At 36.4% G+C, this 15,870-nt stretch overlaps 1 protein-coding gene across 1 annotated transcript in view; it reads right to left on the minus strand.

Moving 5' to 3' along the window:
- The window catches only part of myo15b (myosin XVB), a 40,400-nt gene extending 27,832 nt beyond the window's left edge, over positions 1–12,568 (minus strand). Inside the window, exons 1-21 of the mRNA XM_048171199.1 lie at positions 12,181–12,568; positions 9,222–11,729; positions 8,956–9,020; positions 8,733–8,796; positions 8,540–8,649; positions 8,322–8,396; positions 6,781–6,874; positions 6,593–6,696; positions 6,450–6,513; positions 6,261–6,374; positions 6,013–6,174; positions 5,787–5,900; positions 4,107–4,165; positions 3,904–4,027; positions 3,616–3,711; positions 3,239–3,370; positions 2,828–2,953; positions 2,652–2,729; positions 2,243–2,388; positions 2,059–2,104; positions 1,829–1,953 (exon numbers count right to left, since the gene is read on the minus strand). Coding sequence (XP_048027156.1) covers positions 1,829–1,953; positions 2,059–2,104; positions 2,243–2,388; positions 2,652–2,729; positions 2,828–2,953; positions 3,239–3,370; positions 3,616–3,711; positions 3,904–4,027; positions 4,107–4,165; positions 5,787–5,900; positions 6,013–6,174; positions 6,261–6,374; positions 6,450–6,513; positions 6,593–6,696; positions 6,781–6,874; positions 8,322–8,396; positions 8,540–8,649; positions 8,733–8,796; positions 8,956–9,020; positions 9,222–11,645 — 4,322 coding nt within the window. The 5' untranslated portion in view covers positions 11,646–11,729; positions 12,181–12,568. The remainder of the gene's footprint in view (positions 1–1,828; positions 1,954–2,058; positions 2,105–2,242; positions 2,389–2,651; positions 2,730–2,827; positions 2,954–3,238; positions 3,371–3,615; positions 3,712–3,903; positions 4,028–4,106; positions 4,166–5,786; positions 5,901–6,012; positions 6,175–6,260; positions 6,375–6,449; positions 6,514–6,592; positions 6,697–6,780; positions 6,875–8,321; positions 8,397–8,539; positions 8,650–8,732; positions 8,797–8,955; positions 9,021–9,221; positions 11,730–12,180) is intronic.
- Between the last annotated feature and the right edge of the window lie 3,302 nt (positions 12,569–15,870).

Raw genomic sequence — 15,870 nt, forward strand, 5'->3', positions numbered from 1 at the left:
CGTGAAACATAGCACGAAGGGCGCTTAATTGAAATTTTGTAGGTGGCGCTATCGAGTCATTTTGCCACACTTAATTCTGAAACCCATATCAGATGTAAATTTTCACCACTTCTGACGCGTGTGCAAAGTTTCATGAGTTTTTGAGAACGTTTAGGCCCTCAAAAATGTGATTCATTTTGGAGAAGAAGAAAATTTTGTCTGAGCAATTCCAATAGGGTCCTCACACCATCGGTGCTCGGGCCCTAAAAATTCTTACTGACCCCAAACTTTTGAACGGTAGTGTAAAATGTTACAAAAGCTTTGTATTTTAGATAAATGCTGTTCTTTTGAACTTTCTATTCATCAAGGAATAATAAAAAAAAGTAATGTTTTCAACATTGATAATAATAAATATTTCTTGAGGAACTAATCATCATATTAGAATGATTTCTGAAGGATCACATGACACTGAAGACTGGAGTAATGGTGCTGAAAATTCAGCTTTGCCAACACGAGAATAAATTACTTTGTAAAATATATTCAAATAGAAAACAGTTATTTTAAATTGTAATAATTTTTCATAATATTACTGTTTTTACTGTATTTTTAATTAAATAAATTAAACCTTGGTGAGCAGACAAAACTTCTTTTAAAAACATTAAAAATCTTACAGATTCCAAACGTTTGAGCGGTAGTGTGTGTGTGTGTATATTATATATATATATATTATATATATATATATATATATATATATATATATAAAAATTTAAATATATAATTATAATCAAATAATTATTTACAAATATTAATAGGGTTTTCTTTACTGCTGAAACCCTGTATACTGTATTCACAGAGTAAGCTAACATTATTGGAAAGCTTTATTTAAAAACAAAAAATTAATACTCACTGCACGGGTGTTCTGGGTGGTTGCTAGGGCATTGATATGCTGTTGCTAAGGTGTTCTGGGTTATGTTGCTGTGCAGCTGCTAGATGATCACTAGGCTGTTTTGGGTACCGAGTTGAATCATTTATAAAAGTAATAGCAGTCCTCTGCTCAATAATAACCTCCACAATATAAATTATCATTATGTCTGTATACTTGCAAAAATTATACATTTCCTCACTGATAAGACTCTGGAGATGGCGGTGCATGCTTTTGTTACGTCACGTCTCGATTACTGTATTATACTGTGTTATACTGACTCATTATACTGTGGCATTTCTAAAGCTCAAATTGCCCGTCTTCAACTGGTCCAAAATGCTGCCTCTAGATTTCTTTTACAAAAGAAAAATAGGGATCACGCCACTCCGCTTTTAAAGGCTCTTCATTGGTTGCCTTTTCAATTTAGAATATATTTTAAAATCGTATTATTTGTTTTTAAATCTTTACACAATCAAACATCCGGCTACCTATCTGAATTGCTGCATCAGTACATCCCCTCGAGAAGCCTAAGATCTGGTGACCAGAACCTTCTTTTAATCCCACATTCCAGACTTAAGCATAGAGGTGACCGTGCCTTCTCGGTAACTGGTCCTCGCCTCTGGAATGACTTGCCAGTGGAGATCTGAATGGCCCCTAGTCTGACCTGATCTGTTTTCATTGGCCTATTAGGTTTTATATTTCTGCCTATTATATTTTCTATTTGTGTTTTATTTTATTCTGGTTTTGTGTGCTCTTATTACTCTTATGATGCTGTTTCTTTTGTGAAGCACTTTGATGTGCTACATAAATAAAGTAATCTTGAAACTTGAAAAAAAAAAAAACTCATACAAACAAAAATGGTGATATATGACTGATATCCCACCAATAATGTATTTTAATGTCATAGATTCTGCCATAGTGTGTTACCTCTCCATGAACAGAGCAAAGGGGATGCGAATCGGAAATCCTTCTTTTCGTATGTGAATGGTCTCCAGTATCCCTCCATGCCTCAGCTGTGTGGTTATGTAGTCTACATCAAATATGCCTGGAAGCTGAAACCACCCAAAATCAGCAAACCAAAGTCTACCAATACAGTTGTGCTTGCTAACTCATATGCAGAATAATATGTAAATCATTATTTTGTCAACTTAAATTACCTTAACATAGTTGGGTTTAAAGCATCGTATAAATGTAGTTTTACATCTAAAAAAAAAAAACATAGAATAAATAGACAGAATCAAATCATCATCAGTACATATTCTCACATTGGACCACTACATAACTGAATGACAGTACCAAATGTTCTGTGTACAACAATATTGCAGAATGACATTTGCCGACCTCTCTAAACGAGTGATGAGCTCTAGAAGTGACTGCTGGAAGTGAGCAGCTACGGTTGACATCGGGGTCCTGTAACCTCTTGCTCTTCCCAGCTCTTTCTGTTGGATGTGACGCTCCTGAACCTTCCGGAAGAGACCCGACACCATCTACACAGACAAGAAAACACACTCAAATTACCTGTTACAGGTTTTTGTTACCAAACATTGGTCCTTTAAAACTTAATGAGACCTAAAGCTTGCATAAATGATATCAGTTGTTGCTAACTCTTTTGTTTTGTTTGGGTATGTTGACAGTCTCATGAATATATAATAGTGGACACATTACTGAGTTTCTTGCAATCTTGACACATCACAAATCACTGAGGACGGTGTGAGGTGAGCTTCCATGAACACGAATGAGATTAATTTACCTGTAAACGACTGCGGGCAAAAAGCTCTAATACTTCAGGCCGAAACTGGTCGTGATTTTTATTTAGAAAGTTGTGCACCTGGTGTGGAAAAACAAAAATAGAGATTCTTAGGTAAAATGTCAGGACAATCACGTGGCATGAATACAGAATTTTGTGAATGCTCAGATCAGGCTTGCCTGATACGTGACAGCTCCGGCATAGTGATATATTGTGAACACTGGCAGAGGAATTTTGGGCTTGGTGTAGTAGGGATTGTTGCCATGGTGATAATGACATTTCTGCAAGAATGTGTGGTCTGTAGCCTGGGACAAAAAAAAAAAGAGGGTGAGAGAGCCAAAGAAGAGAGAACGATGACAAAGACGGCCCATAAATCCATTGTAGTATAAAACTAATTTGCATTTGAATCAACACAGGGTCATTTTGGTGCAAAATCAAGTTTTATGATATTTAAACACCACATTAGACACCTATAAGTAGAAGAAAACTTCTAAATCCATCACTGAGCTGTAGAATAAGAATATTCAAAAGTATATTGACTGAAATGTCTCTGGCTTGAAGCTGAAATGTGTGAATGTGTGAAAAGTTACTTGAGGAAGGCAAGTCTGGTCATCCAGGATGCGAAGGATACCATAAGGCCGTGCTGAGATCAGATCCAGACAGCCATTAGAGTCTTCCAGAACTATTGGATACCACTGGATCTGTTCTGAATTGTATTCCTCCTAACACAAACACACCCAGCAAACCATTTGTTTTATTTTGCTCAGTCCCCTCAAGTATTCATTATTTCCATTCTGGCAAGCCGTATCTAAATTGGTATATACATATCAAAACTTGTTCCCTTCAAATCCAGTTTGTTCAGAGTCTCCTCCTCAGAGTATTGAGGAGCATTTTCATACTTGGCCTCTTCTAAAGGTGGAAAAAAGTGAGAATAAATTGCCCATATGATTGCTGAGGACAAACTGACCTGCTCTTGGGCCACCAGGGCTTTGTTCACAAACTGTTGCAGCTGCTCGTTGGCAAAGTTTATGCACAGCTGCTCGAAACTGTTCACACTCAAGTCCTGTAACACACATTTGTTCAGTTCTCTCCCACAGACTTCATAAGAGGCTTGCTATATTTATTTAAGAGGCATAACAGTTGGGAATTCAATGCCACTATGCCGCATATGCTTCAGCTATAAATGTGAAAAAGACAATAAACAAGAAATTTAAGAGTAAAATTGTCACTAAGGTAATAACGAGGGACAGGATACCTCAAAGCCGTATATATCCACAATGCCAACGGTGCTGTCCATCTCTGTGGGGATCAACCAGTCATTGATGCGTTCAAGAATCCAGTCAAACAGCACAGAATACAGCGTCTTGGCAATGGCATCTCTGAATCAATAGCAATCTGTCAATATTCCTCACATACATCACGTATCTTAATCATTTTAATAGCATTTAATCGTCTAACCTTGATTCAATGGCACTTTCCACAGATAGAGGGCAGTAGATCCTATCATAAGTTGTTTCCTGTGGAAACAAATGACTGTTCTTAGGAGATATTTCTATTGTGTTGAAGGAATATTCTGGGTTGAAAATATATTGTGGCAGAAATCTGAGGCTTATAATTTTATAAAAGCACTTACTCTACATTTCAAAATTTGAGGCTGGTAAGATTAAAGTTTTTGAATGATTATGCTCAAAATAGGCTGCATTTATTTGATCAAAATACAGTAATATTGTTATAATTTGAAATAACTGTTTTCTATTTTAACATATTTTACCATGTAATTTATTACTTTGAATTCAAAGCTGAATCATTTTAATATGCTGATTTGGTGCGCAGGATACATTTCTTATTATCAATGTTGAAAACAGTTGTGCTGCTTAATATTTTTGTGTAAACCATGATACATTTTTTTCAGTATTCTTTGATGAATAGAAAGTTCAAAAGAACAGCATTTATTTTAAAAAGTAACAATGTAACAGTCTTTTTTACTGTCGTTTTTTTTTTTTTTATGCATTCTTACTGAATAGAAAAATTCAATTATTTCTTTAAATCATACTGACTCACTACGGAAGAGGATTAGGGCCAAGCAATAATAAAAAAATATCTCGAGATTAAATTTGTTAAATTTCGAGAAAAAGTCGAGATAAAATGTTGAGAATATACTTGTTAAATTACGAGAAAAAAACTTGTTAAATTTCGAGAAAAAAGTCGAGATAAAATGTTGAGAATAAACTCGTTAAATTACGAGAAAAAAGTTGTTAAATTTTGAGAAAAAGTCGAGATAAAATGTTGAGAATAAATTTGTTAAATTACGAGAAAAAAAATTTTAAATTATGAGAACAAATTAGTTAAATTATGAGAAAAATGTTGTTAAATTTCGAAAAAAAAGTCGAGATAAAATGTTGAGAATAAACTCGTTAAATTACGAGAAAAAACTCGTTAAAATTTTGAGAAAAAGTCGAGATAAAATGTTGAGAATAAATTTGTTAAATTACGAGAAAAAAATTGTTAAATTATGAGAACAAATTTATTAAATTACGAATTTGTTCTCATAATTTAACGACTTTTTTCCTCATAATTTAATGACTTTATTCTAATAATTTAATGAGTTTATTCTCAACATTTTATCTCGACTTTTTTCTCGAAATTTAAAGACATTTTTCTCATAATTTAACGAATTTGTTCTCGTAATTTAATAACTTTTTTCTCGTAATTTAACGAGTTTTTTCTCGTAATTTAACGAGTTTATTCTCAACATTTTATCTCGACTTTTTTTCTTGAAATTTAACGAGTTTTTTCTTGTAATTTAATGAGTTTATTCTCAACATTTTATTTCGACTTTTTTCTCGAAATTTAACAACTTTAATCTCGAGATGGTTTTATTTTTTTATTATTGCTTGGCCCTAATCCTCTTCCATAGTCTCCAAACAGTAGCGTACATTAATTCTTGTTAAAACTTGTTGACAACAAAGTTTACACTGAAAATTTAGTAAGAAATTCATCACGTTAACATGTATTGTTTATGTGGTATGGCTATATTATTGACAAAAGGAATATTTTACTATGGAATAAACCCAGAATATTCCTTTAAGTCTGAGGACACGAGAAGTGTATTTGGATGAGAGTGTGTGAGTTGCTTACAGTCACTCTGTGTGTGATGACCGTCTGTAAGGCCTCTGCCGACACCTGCAAGAGGTTTCCCACTCTCCGAGCCTCAGCTTCACTAAAAATACGGGCGACTTCAAACGATTCACTCTAATTTTGTGAAGAGACAAACACATACACACACACACACACACACAGTTTATTGTATACATATTTTAAAGGGTTCAACATGCTAAAACTGTCCTTGAAAGGGCATCCACACCTCATAGGAGCTGAAGCAAATGTTGCCCAGCTGCAGGATTGATGACAGAATAGCCCAAATGGTTGCAAGTTGATCTGCATGTAAACCAATTGTCTCCAAGCAGTGAACCAAGAGCAGAAAGTCTTGTTTGTCATGCTTCCCTTGTAACTCACAAGCCCTGCCCTTCAAAGAAACATTTAAAACAGGAATATTTAGAAATATTAGAAAAAATTACAAAGACAAGGGCTATTCACAGGCTTTTTTTTTACCTGGTTGAGATAGAAGTACGTTTCAGCTCCTTGCAAGTAAAGATCCTGCTTGTCCCACTCATTCATCCCAGCCAACAGCTCATAAAACACATGGTAGTTTCTCTCCTCCTTAGCCTAAAGGAAACAGTTCCAGTCAATTCAATTTATTTCAGATGTCCTAAAGTGCAAGCTAATGAATAAACATCTAACCTGGAAGACAATTCGTGATTTTTCAAGGAGATATTTTGACAAAGATGTCCCGACAACAACACCACTGAAAAAAGAAAGAATATCATATTGTGCTCTTTTAACACTGCCACTTAAATCAGACCAACAACATGCAGTACACTTACTGGCGTATGTGGATGTGTAGGTACTTTCCAAATCGGCTAGAGTTGTTGTTCAGTATAGTCTTGGCATTACCAAAGCTCTCAAGAATGGGCAAAACATCCATTGGCTGATGAGAGGAAGATATTTCTTTGAGTTTTCTATCTTATTATTGAAAAACTTATCATTCATATGGATTAGTAAATTGCTTTACCTGGCGTAATTTATCATTTCTGCCTTGATACATGGAACTCAGGTAGTGGACAATGAGCTTGGCAGCCTCTGTCTTGCCTGATCCACTTTGCCCACTGTTGAGACATTCACATTCATTCAAATGTAGGGGAGAGTGGGGTAAGATGAGCCAGTGGGGTAAGATGAGCCACTCCCTGTATCTTGGCAACTGTACCATTTTATTGTCATGTGACCATATATTTTAGAACCACCTATCATTTCTGCCAGACTGTGAAAAGGAGAAGCACGTTGGAGGAGTGGAAGTCGCTTATTTACTTTAAAAAAAGTTTTTGGCTTGTCGAAGTAAAAATTTAACATAACTGATGTAACGGCTTTTTCATCAAAGCAAATTTGTCCAGGTCTAAAACTATTTATGATGCATATTGGTGATTTAGCAATGTATAAAACCATGCAAGTCATTTAGCTAAATATTATTCTGAATTGGTAAGCTAGCTAGCTTTTCCTTAAATGGCAGCTATGGGGCAAAGTGAGCCACATGCTGTGGAGTAAATTGAACCAGCGTTTTAACTTACCCCACCATAAGGCAATGAATTTAAGTTAAATCTGAAGTATAAACTGGTGTCATTTCAATGTAATATTACACAACTGGTTTAGTTTATCTTTATTTTTGAGTTTATTTGATAGAAATAGTGTACAAGTACACCAAATCCTTCTCTGACACGAACCAGAGGATGTTTAATCATTTATATCTTTCTACCTGTAGTCTCTAATGGCCTAACATACCATGTCAAGAACCTTTTGACTAAAATGTTTATTAGTTTCAGTGATATTTATTCATTCTTATTTAGTTTTTATTTAATTTTACTCAACAAACTCTCTGTTTAGTCTGTTTATGGGAAGGTTACATCTTTGATGTTCAACATATTATTTCAGAAATGCAAACAATTAAAGATACTAAAATTTCAACTTAATTTGGTTGTTTTATGTTGTTTAATTTAGCTTTAAAAAAATAAATGCTTGTAAAATATTTTTACAAAGAATATTTGTAAAAGGAAATTCGTTTTTAAAATAGGTACATTATCTTTAAAATTTCACATGGGTTTGATTCAGATTCAATTAGATGGTCAGTTTACACCCACCTACTGACTCGGCTCAACTTACCCCTAACCTGGGGTAAATTGAGCCAGAGGAACACATTTTTATAAGAAGCCATATTTTTAGAACCCTTTGTCATAGATGTATTCTGATCATTTAAAATGATAGGAAACATCCTGAAATTACTTTAAATACTTTCATTGTACTTCTGTCTCATTTTCCCTTATCTTGAGGACCACATAAGTAAAAAATGGCTCATCTTACCCCACTCTCCCCTATAATATAGAAATATGTATACATATACTTTTATACATATATGTAATGGATAATGTACAGTCAGCTGGTCATTATATATGTATATTGCTATGTATGTGTACGTATATGTGTATGTACATGCATATGTTTGTGTATATGTATGTAAATGTATAAATGTATATGCATATGAATCATACCCATAATCCTCCTCACCTTATGATAATGCAGTTCTCCTGGGTTGTATTCTGAGATTGGCAAAAGGCGGCATCTGCTATGGCATATATATGACTGCAGGGACAGTGAAAATCTTTCTTTCATTATCATTGCTAATTTCTTATAAAAAGAAAAACATTATGTGCCTACAGCTAATATGTCAAAAAAATATATCTATAGCCAAACAATGCTTGAGCCCTCATAGTGAAAGCACTCACGGTGGATTATTGTGCTTCTCTTTACCCTGGTACTGCTGTCTCAGATCCTCAGTGTAGATGTTGAGAGGCTTGAAGGGGTTGATGGACAGAAGCATATTGCCAATATACGTCTGTTGGTTTAATAACATGTTTTAATAATGTTGAATTTAAGTAAGAAGAACATATTCGATTATACAGAAAAAGTAATGCATACATAAATGGAATCCCGATGAAATCGCTTCTTCAGATTCAGCAGAACAGAACTCTCACACACCTCTCTGAAAAAAGTTTTCATGTTTTACAACAATTCTAACAGACTCAACATGTCATCTAACATGCAAATCAATGTTTTGTTCATATAATTCACTCTTTACTAGTGTGCCTTTTGTTGCATAGACAGTTTACATGAGGAAATGTGCATCAGATGATTGACTCACTCCAACTGTGCCAAATCTTCCACTTCATCCACCTCCACAGCTTGGCTGCTTCCTGGCATCATTACCTGAGTAAAGGAAACAGAGCAGATCTGTCACTGAGAACCCCCTAGTGGGCAGACATGTGGATAACACCCACACTTTTTCCCAGCTAGGACTTCCTGCTCTGATTCAAATACCAAACATTCAAATATACACAGATATTATTTGCACAATTACAAAAGAGTTCAACACCAAGAATTATGTGAATTATTCTGCATATATCATACCTGAGTGCTGTTAAGTCTTTCCTCTAGCATGTTTTGGGTCGGATCTTCAGATTCCCATGGGCCTCTGCCATTATGGACTGGAATGATGTGGGCATGTTCATCATCTTGATACACCGTCCATTTAGTGAGCTTCTCCACCGTTTGATGGGGCAGGAGGTTCTCTGAACGCAGCCAGTCTTGAGGATCACCACACATCTGCTGAGTCTGAGCCCAGTGTAGCTCCATAGCGGAGGGCAAAAGACCCTCACCCATCAGCTCCGCCACCTCTCGGTCTGCATCTTCCTCAAAAGAAGGTTGCTTCACTACATTCCTCCATGTCTCGGGTTCTGCTGATATATCTGCCTTCCTTATATTCCTCTCCACTTCTTTGCTCTGTCCCGCACTTACACCATTAATCAAAGGTTTTGAGATAGACAACTTGGTGATGTTTACTTGCGATCCCCCGAGTTTTCCCTTGGCCGCTTGTAATATACTTGTACCACCTTTGATGCCTAATATTGGCTCTTTGTTGTCTGCTTTGACCTCTGGCTGCCCCTCAATCACTCGAGAGTTTGGGCTGCTATTCTTATCACTTTCACTCTCCTGAGTGTTTTTCTTGATGGACCTTAGTAGGCTAAGGTCAGGCTTGACTGGAAGAACCAGACGAGCACCAGGCTTTGGTGGTTTTCGCTCTGTGGTGCCTCCATCGCCTGTGCTAGTAGACGGACCGGTGGTTTCCTTTGCCTTGTCAATTTTGTTCATCCTCGGGAACACAATTGCATATTTGGCATCTCCTGCATTGGCCTTTTCCTCTACGTCTTGTGGAGATGAACAAGGGTTATCAGAAGAATCACCCTGGGGATCAGCAGTAGTACCCTCGTCTGTCTTGGAATCCATTGAGGATGATACTTCCTTTTTTGATTTTCCACCACTTGCCATTTTCATAACCATCTTGTGTCGGATAAGACTCTTCTTTGACTTGGTGCTGCTACTCCTCTTCTTCAATACCAAAGCAGAGAGCCATTTTGAGATCCCAATCGCTTGGGTGACTGCCGATAATTTTCTTCGAACGTGGATACTCTTTGGCATATTCTTTTGAATCCACCCTGAGACACGCCGCAATGTCGTCATGCCTCTTTTCCGGGCCAATAAACGCTCTGTTGACTTTGAGGGCATCTCTACTTCAGGCTCAGCTGCATCTGGCACTATTTTCTCACATGCATCTTGTTTTGGTTCTTCGTCAGCATCTACAGTGTCTTTTGGAGTTTCTTCTTTGGCGTTCTTGCTTTTGTCATCTTTCCCTTTGCCTTTCATTGAAAATAGCATACGAGACTGTCTGTTCAACAATCCTTTTGGGACTTTTGTTGGGGTTTCTTCCTGTTGTTCTGCTTCCTCTGTCTTGGCCATTGCCTTTGTTTTACTTGCCAACTGTAGAATTTGAGACTTACCCTTAGTGGCGCCACCTTTGGAGAGTGCCAATCCTTTAATTTGTACTCCTTTTGAAGAAATGGAAGCTTCTTTAGCCTCCTCTCCTTTAGAAGGACCCTTCTTTTGTAATATCTTGGATTTTAACATCTTTTTCTGCCCCTGGAGGTGGACTGTCAGGTTTAGTGGTCCTGGTTTTGTTGATGAATGTGCCGTCTCCTCCTGTGTGTTCTCTTGCCCTGTATCACTCAGTACCTCCTCAGAGTCAATTTCTTCTCCACTGCTAACAGGTTCCTTTTCGGGTTCTTTGACTTTACTTTCAGTAGGCACATCAGAGTTGTCCTCTCTCACACTTTTCTTCTCCTCCTCTTCTTCTTCTTCTTCTTCCTCCTTTTCTGTTTTTTTGTCTACATCTGACAGCTCTTCTTCACCGCTTAATACACTTGCGTCTGTCCCAGCAGTGTCCTCGACGCAATCTGACTCCTCCTTCTTGTCATCCTTACCTTCTTCTTCACTCTCTTGCTCTGAGCTCTCTGCTTTCTCGCTCTCTGATTCGTCCTCATCTGTATCTACTACTTTAGCACCTCTCCTTCTTGCACCTTTTGCAGGAGTTTTGGCTGGATTTTTTTTCTGGTCAGGTTTTGATTTGACAGCTTTCCCAGCTCTCCCTTTTCCTGTATTGCCATTAGTCACCTTAGCAGGTAAGATTTTGCCATTTTGCTTTCTCGCTTTGGCTATTTGCCTAGAGGTCTCTATCTCTTCCTGTTGTGGTGCCTCGGTTTGGTCACTCTTCCCAGTTTTCTTCTCTTCATGTTTTTTGTTCTTCCCTTTCCCAGCTATGGCTTCCTTCTTTACAGATTTATCACCTTTTCCTTTCCCACTTTCATTATTATTTGAGAGGATTTGAGATTCAGTCTTTCCTCCTTTTTTCAGAGGAATTGATTCTTTTTTGTCTGCCTTTCCTGCCAGAGCTTTCTGCTTCCCTCCTCTAGCCCTGGTAGGGGATTTGGCTGGAGGCATGATTCTCGGTCAAAGTAACCTCACAGGTCCTCTTTCTGACTTTTACCCCCAAAGTCAAGGCATTGCTTCAACAACCTAAGAATACTAAAATATTTTCAAAGATTAATAGATCTGTATCAGGAAGATTCTCCAACCTTAATATAATCATGCTAATCCTTCTGTCTGCAAAACTTTCACTAAATTTGTAACTTTTGTGCAGGTCTAGTGAAACTGCTGCATATCAGCAACCTAAACTACCATGGGTAGAGATCATGTGTCATGTCTTTCAACTAAAGTGCAAGGTGTACCTGACCTAATGGTCATCATTAAGACTGGGTTTCAGGTATTTAGCTCTTCACTCTCAATAATGCCAATTGAATTAAAGATGTGACTTTAGATATAGACAGATATAGCAACATGATACTGAGCACTCAATTACCATCTAAATTCCATATCCATTTCTTTAAAATTATATCAATCAAATGACCATTCACAACCAGTACAAACAAAAAAAGCTTACTGCAAGCTTACATCTGCGTATTACCGAATGACCTACCTGTCTTCTCAAGTACATATGAGGCACTGAGGGGATCTGGTGAGTATTTCTGCTAGTCCCAAACACTCCATAGATCTATCCTGTGACTGGACTCAAAACACCTACACAGTCTCTCTGACAGACACACACACACATGCATGCACAAACATTCAAGGTCTCTATGAATAATTTATATTTGACGGCACACCATATAGTTATGCACCCATTCATATCGGCAGCTGCAGAACAGACGGTGGAAAGGTGAGAGGCTTCACTGCAAGGGTGACAAAAGGTGTTGATACATGAGAGAGCAAGTGAAAGACACAATTACAGATGCTTACACATTTACAAAGAAATTCCAGAAGACATTCCTTCCCAAACTTTTCAGAAAAGTCTTTTAAGTTTTCTTTCTCCATCAAGGTCTAGATTAGAATGTAGAATAAAAAAATAAGTGACAACACACACACACTCGCACGCATGCATGCATGCACATGCGCACACAAACAACCTATGTATAAGGATAAACAAATATTGAAAGAAAAATTATATCAAAGACAGTAAATATTAAACATTAAAGTGCATCTGTGTGGATAAAGTACATTGTCTTTTAATATGATTCAATATTTAAGTTTTAAATTAATTTTACTTCACAGTGATGGTCTAATTAAAAAAAAAAGTCAACTAAAAATATAATCCATTTTAATCAATTACAGTCAATTTGTTTTGACCTGTCCTTAAAGCAGTTTGATCTTTGTTACTAACATCATTGTCATAGTAGGGAAATACAAGTATTATTATGTTATTAGTCGTTTTTAATTATTTGAATCTCATTCATATTCAGAAGCTACTTACTTGACCATACTAATACAAGAACTCTATCTTTTAATTATCTTGCTTGTGCTATGTGACACAACATCATAAATAGCTATTCTCCAGGATTCTTTAAGAGATGGTGTCCAATATCAGGTAAACATTTGAGCTACTGCGATTAGGGAACAAAGCATCTCTCAATAATAGATGATCAAAACTCTTGGCTGAATGTGTATGACAACTGATCTGACCAAAGGAACATTTCTTTTCAAATGTTTTCAGAAGCTACAACCACCTTATAAGCAGCCATAAATGACTAGACAGATATACAGTTATAGTTCACTTAGAAAATAGGGATATGGATTTAAAGGGTTAGTTCACCCAAAAATGAAAATTATGTCATTAATGACTCACCCTCATGTCGTTCCAAACCCGTAAGACCTCCGTTCATCTTCGGAACACAGTTTAAGATATTTTAGATTTAGTCTGGGAGCTTTCTGTCCCTCCGGTATACTGTCCATGTCCAGAAAGGTAATATAAACATCATCAAAGTAGTCCATGTGACATCAGTGGGTTAGTTAGAGGTTTTTGAAGCATCTAAAATACATTTTGGTCCAAAAATAACAAAAACTATGACTTTATTCAGCATCGTCTTCTCTTCCGGGTCTGTTGTATATCTGCTTTCACTCCACAGCGCTCCACAGTGACGCTGCTGCTTCTTCTTCTTTCCTGTTTTACGGCGGTTCGGTTGGCATCCAGCTTATTGGTGCATTACCGCCCCCTTCTGCTCCAGACAGTGACGCTGATGACGTGTTATCCGGTGCGCCCGAGCTTCGTTTACAGTCTGAGGGAGACGCACGCTGTATTCAAGCTATTCTACATTGTTTGTATTTTGGTATTGCTATATTTTTTAAAATGGTGCGTAGGTGTGCATGTCACGGATGTCCTAATCGCGTCATTGTCCGGAGCAGAAGGGGGCGGTAACATAGACATATAATAAACACTAGACGCCCTATTGGCCGCTTTGGACTGTTGCTGCGATACGTCAACGAGTCCGCCATATTGTGCGGGGCAAGACTGCGCTGTTAACAAACACAAGTAAACGGACGAGCTGCGGTTTTTCTGGATAAAAACAAAAATACATTTATCAACCAATTTCAGTGGTTTATAATGTACGTGGTGTACAAAAAGTTCTAGTTACTTAAGATCTCTATAGTTAGACATATAAAATATTTATTTTAATAAAAAATAGTCAAAGCTCAGGCTTGTCATGTATTTGACTGCTTCATTCTTGCATAAGAATTGTGAAAACGCCCATACTAAGATATAATTTAATTTTCACATTAAATTAAATAAAGTTTTCTTATTGTAAAAAAGGGATTTTCTGTATGTAACGCAATTTTAGCTTTTCTTGAACTTAGAATTGACCACCATTGATAAAATGAAACAAAAATCATCAAATACAAATCACACAGGCTGCTTTCTGTATTTTTATAGCACTAAAATGATACAGATAGATACTCCAAAAACATACAACAACAAAGATAACTGATGGATCCTTTATGGTAATACATATGATATGGTACATCTACAGTGCAATGCAAATAAAGAAATTGAGAATAGTAAATAGTTTGTTATACACTATAAGAAATAGTTTATGTAGTATATAATATAATAATATAGTCAATAATAAAGTCAATAAACAAACAGTATACAACAAATAAAATAGTAATGAATAGAACATTTATAAAATAGTATAAGTACAATAATATAATATCATAATATATTGATAATAGCATATAGTATAATAATATTATAATAATAGCAATAGAACATGTAGTATCATTTACAGAATATAGACAATAATATAACAGATAACTATAATAGATTGATAATTATAGTATTGGTATAATAATAATCGCAAATACAATGTAATATCAATTGCAGAATAATATAGACAATAATAAAAATAGTAAATTAAATAGTGACTTGTACAATAATAACATAGTATTGGTATAATAATAATAACAACAAAAGGCTATATATTTTCCATCAGTCTCTTGGAAATGGTGAGAACAGTCCACTGACAGGCTCTCCTCAGCTTTCCTTGAGGCTTGTGTAGCCCTGGTTGCAATGGGCTGAAAAAGAAATAAAAATATAAACAAATCACCATTTAATGGCAAACTTTTAAATAATGTAGATGAGTCGGGAAACTTCCCTTCTAGCTACTTACCACTGTCTCCTCAAATCGTTGTCTTTGTGAAACCTTAAATGTGTGAAAAGCTAGCCCACTAACTAACCTTAAAGTAAGGGTTAGATTAAGATTAACAAAATATCAGTCACCTAGCCGTAACGAGTAGGCTACTTGTCATTAAAGTCGGTTTTAATAAAATAGAGATGCAGATTTAAACTTTAGTTTATAAAATAACATAAGCTAAAAATATATTAGAAATCATGTAAACTCACATCTCAACTTTCACAGCTAATTAGTGACATGGCTAGCTATTTTAGTCTGACTGACTCCGGTGGCCAACTACTATCAATTATATAATGACCAAATACAACCAGAAACAAATGTTCAGTCTTACCTGTGAAAGGTTATTCCCCGAGACCGGTTTTCAATTGTGCAGCGATTTGTACAGCCCCAAGCAGCACACGAAGCAGGCATTTTTCTCAATTCCAGTTATGAGCGTAATGCGAACGTTGCCCCGCACAACATGGCGGCGCCGTTGACGTACGGTCCAGCGGCCAATGGGGCGTCTAGTGTTTATTATATGTCTATGGGCGGTAATGCACCAATAAGCTGGATGCCAACCGCCGTAGAAGAAGAAGAAGAAGAAGAAGCAGCGTCACTGTGGATTGAAAGCGGATATACAACAGACCCGGAAGAGAAGACAATGC

This window comes from Megalobrama amblycephala, linkage group LG20 (assembly GCF_018812025.1).
Source record: "Megalobrama amblycephala isolate DHTTF-2021 linkage group LG20, ASM1881202v1, whole genome shotgun sequence".
Lineage (NCBI taxonomy): Eukaryota > Metazoa > Chordata > Actinopteri > Cypriniformes > Xenocyprididae > Megalobrama > Megalobrama amblycephala.